This window comes from Plasmodium gonderi (genome assembly GCF_002157705.1).
Source record: "Plasmodium gonderi DNA, contig: Pgo-contig_159, whole genome shotgun sequence".
Taxonomy (NCBI): Eukaryota; Apicomplexa; class Aconoidasida; order Haemosporida; family Plasmodiidae; genus Plasmodium; species Plasmodium gonderi.
Window position 1 is genome coordinate 1 of NW_021629079.1, and position 4385 is coordinate 4385.

The window sequence follows — 4385 nt, forward strand, 5'->3', positions numbered from 1 at the left end:
TTAAATTGAATTACAAAAAAAAAAATAAAAATAAAAATGTATTAAACTAACAAATTTAATGTGTGCATAATTAATGTAATCATTACATTTATTAAAGATGAGCAAAATATAATATAAAATATATAAATTCCATTAACAAAATTTTAATATATAAAGAAAAGGATATAACTTCTTAAGTTTAACATTGATTGTTGAAATCAATATTATGTATATTACGTGATTATTACATAACATACATACATAAAATATATAATAATAATATATAGGCTATAAATAAAGAGTATTAATAATATGAATGTTTATAATGATAATAGTTCTAATAATATAGAGAATATATTATTATTATGTTTTTTTATTATTTTGCTACAATTGATTTTTAACCAATAAGAGAAATAAAATAATGAAATAACTAACGCTTGTATAACATACAAATCAGAATAATTTAATATATAATGTGTTCATTTATAATGAGAATAATATATTAGTATATATAATTTGTATAATATTATATTCACATAAAGCTAATAAACATTTATTGTGAAATAACGTCAATATAAGTTACACTAAATCATCGTATATTAATTACAAACGCGTAAATATTATTTTTACATTAAATTTACCATCTCATGATAAAATGAATATAATCTTTATTATATAAATCATAATTCGTTAAATTAAGAATTAATTTTGTTCTTCATATATATTGAGCTAATAATATCTGTAACACTTTAGTAAATGTATATCCATTTTTTTATCGAAATTCTTACAAATGTTAATTAGGTTATTTAATAATATTAATAGTGTATCTCTATAATAAATTATATGAAGTAAATTTATATACAAATCCAACGTTTACTTTTATTCGTAAAAAATATTTTGTATATAAAGTAAAATATAGAAAATTTAATATTGCCATGTTATAATCAAAATATTCATTCAAAATATAATTATATTATTAAATGGATATGAAGGATAAAAAAAAATATATATATATAATTAATCTTTTCATATATATGAAATGAGAAAAATATATATATTAAATGATGTGCAATAATTAGTGTCTATATATATACACATTAATAAATATATATGTAACATCGTTTCACATGGTAATAAATAATAAAAAAATAAATGAAAATAAATCCGATCGCATTAATATATAATTTCCGAATATTAAAAATAGTTATAACTCTAAATAAATTAATGTGTATTTAATATTTTGTAATAATATTTCCAATCAAATTATGTTATGAAATATATTAATTAATATTGAAAAAAATCATATGAATTAAAATGAAACTATTATAAAAACATGTCATTTTGCATTGGTATTATGTTTATATTATATATATATCATATTAATATTTTATGTCATTGAATTACATTATCCAATAAAACTACAGATCATTAAATTACAATGAGAAAAAAAAAACATATATTGATAGTTATTTTATTTAATATTTATGTTTTGTTAAAATAAATTTATAAATGTTGTTAGTATATTTTGTGAGACCATCTTATTAATGTATCAAATTATTATTTAATTATGTTTGGTTATATTATAAGAATTATTTCACTTTTATATAATGTAGTTAGAGATATTATAATAAATTTCTTTCTATTACAATATTACTTGTTATTTTTAAACAAAATTTTTTTTTAAAACTATTTAATTATCCATATAATTACTCAGAATAATATAGTATATTTAATTTTCTATTGCTTGAATCACTACCTTAAAATTCTAATGTCTGCAATATACTACATTCATTATACATGTCGTTTCGCCATTTTCTTTTTCTTATTATTCTATTCCTTAATTATTTTCCAAAAACAAACTAATTCACAACAAAAATAATTATAAATTAAAAATGCAGTTTTATTTTGATAAATTATATATTTTATTATAATTATTAAGATTAATTATTTTATAATATAAATATATATATGAATTATATCATAAATAACCTTATACAAAATAATTATAAAGGTGGACAATACTACTATTACAACAATTGTAGTTATGATAGGAATTGTTGAGTTAAATGTTTGTAAATAAGGTATCATTTGCCATGTATCATCGACACATGTTACGTTTTCAATTTGTTTGTTATATCGATATTTTCCCCTTTCTAATGCATTGCAAAAATCGTTGTTATTGTTATGATTACATTCATTCTTGTGTTCCATATATAAATGAGAACATTTTATTGCACATTCGCTTTTTCTCGTATCTGTTAATTTCCTTACATTATCTATATTTTCAAGATTTGTATTTGTGTCATATATAGACTTAATATTTTTTAGTTCATTTACTGTAATATTCTACATTATTCACATGTTCCCCATTTATAGAATCTGTCTCAATGAATTCGCATGAATTATGTGCACGTTGGATATATATGTAACCTTATTATATTGCATGAAATTGCATATCTGTACTACATCTCATTTATATGTGATGCTTTATCATGTGCAAAATTCATATATAGTTTTTCTTTTAATACGTTTTATTTGAGTGCTTATTTTAGAAATGAAACAACATTTTCCCTAACATTTGTGTTAATATATTAAATAGCTTATTTTAATTATGTAACGTAAAAAGAAAAAGTGTCCTATATATATACATATTTCTTACTGTTAAACAATAATGAATTTTTACCATGATAAATTCCTTTTAATCCGAGTTCATCGTACCACACATCCTACTCACAATAGTAACATTTATAATATAAATTATTTTCAAATATTCCATAATTAATATGAATAAAAAAATTTTAACAAAACGAAATAAATGCTGAATTCATCATAATAATTGTGTTATTATAAATATGTTATTCCTTGAATCACAAAATAAACAAATTTATGAATAAATAACAATTCTTAATAAAAAATTCATATAATTGTGCATCAATTTAATACATATTTAATTCAGAATTTATTTATTATCCATTTCAAATATTTAACAGTGTTTAACATGGATATCATATAAATAGGTTAGAATGTTATGAAAAATTTTGGTAATTTTTAATCATCCTAAAATGTTGGCGCGTTGTCTATTTTGGAGTATATGCATATACTATACAAATTTTTTTATGGATTAAGATGTAACAACAATAATCTACACCACAAAGATGTTATTAGGATTTATTATGTGTACAATAAAAAATATTTTATATATTAACAAATGAATAGTTAAATAACAAATATTTAATGCTTATATGTTATATATTATAACTTAATTAAAGAAACACTATATGGTTTATTCTTATAGAAAATAACTAAATAATATAGATCATTTTTTATATTATTTTTGAGAAATATATTAATTTGTGAAATAGTAGTTTTATAGTGATTATGTAGAATAAACGTAAATGAAAAAATATAAAATGGTGAGTTATGTTAACATACATTTTAGTATGGATGTGCTCTTATTTATGCCTATCACATAATTTATTGTTGATGGATTTAAATATAGTTAATGTTAATATTGAAGTTTCGCAAAATTTTTTATACATTTTTTGAATTTAACATATTAATATCACTTATAAATATACATTTAGTATTCAATTAGCTCACATTTTTGGTATGATATTACGCATTTTATTCACAGATAAATTTTTATTTATATTTTTTTTTAGCAAAAATAATAATCACAAATTATATTGTACTTATGCTTATAAACATTATGAATAACAAGGTTTACGTTATTTTTTTAACAAATGTAATAAAATAAAAAGAAAAGTTTAATTTTAAAATAATTTATATAAAAAATATATCATAAAATATTCAGTTTATTAATATAAAAGACATAATTTTAATGAAACGTTTATCATAACAGCGGTCTCTATTAATATTAAAATGAAGAAAAATTATATTAATTCTAAATATTTTATTGTTGTTCTTATATTTACAAATAAAAAAGTTATTAAATACATACCAAAAAAGAAAAACAAAAAAAAAAAAAAATTAAATAAAACTACCTAAACATATTAGCTAATAATGCGACATATGATTGATATAAAAAAGACATTTTTTATTTATAGCTTTTGTTACCATGGACTATATCCTACATGCTGTGTATCTTGGTTTGGATTTTACGTTTAATTTGACCGCTTTTTTTTTTTTTTTTCTGGATTCATTCCCGAGTTCATTTAAATATGGTTGTCTATGTATATTTGGGTGCATTACCTACACTGGGAACATTTGCTGTTGTTGTATGCTTTCACCATATAGATGTCCTTGATGAGTGGATCCATGTGGTTGATCATAAGTTTTCTTATAATAATTCATCCATAAATCCTCTTCTTTTGTTTTTTTTTTAGTGACTTCGAATATCTGAGACACTAATATAAAAGTGGATAACATAGCTGATATATAACGTT

The 4385-nt window shown here is 19.4% G+C and overlaps 1 protein-coding gene across 1 annotated transcript in view; it reads right to left on the minus strand.

Moving 5' to 3' along the window:
* Window positions 1-4191: 4191 nt before the first annotated feature.
* The window catches only part of PGO_001520 (variable surface protein), a gene marked incomplete at both ends in the record, with an annotated part of 1255 nt that continues 1061 nt past the window's right edge, over window positions 4192-4385 (minus strand). Inside the window, one exon of the mRNA XM_028690963.1 lies at window positions 4192-4338. Coding sequence (XP_028546764.1) covers window positions 4192-4338 — 147 coding nt within the window. The remainder of the gene's footprint in view (window positions 4339-4385) is intronic.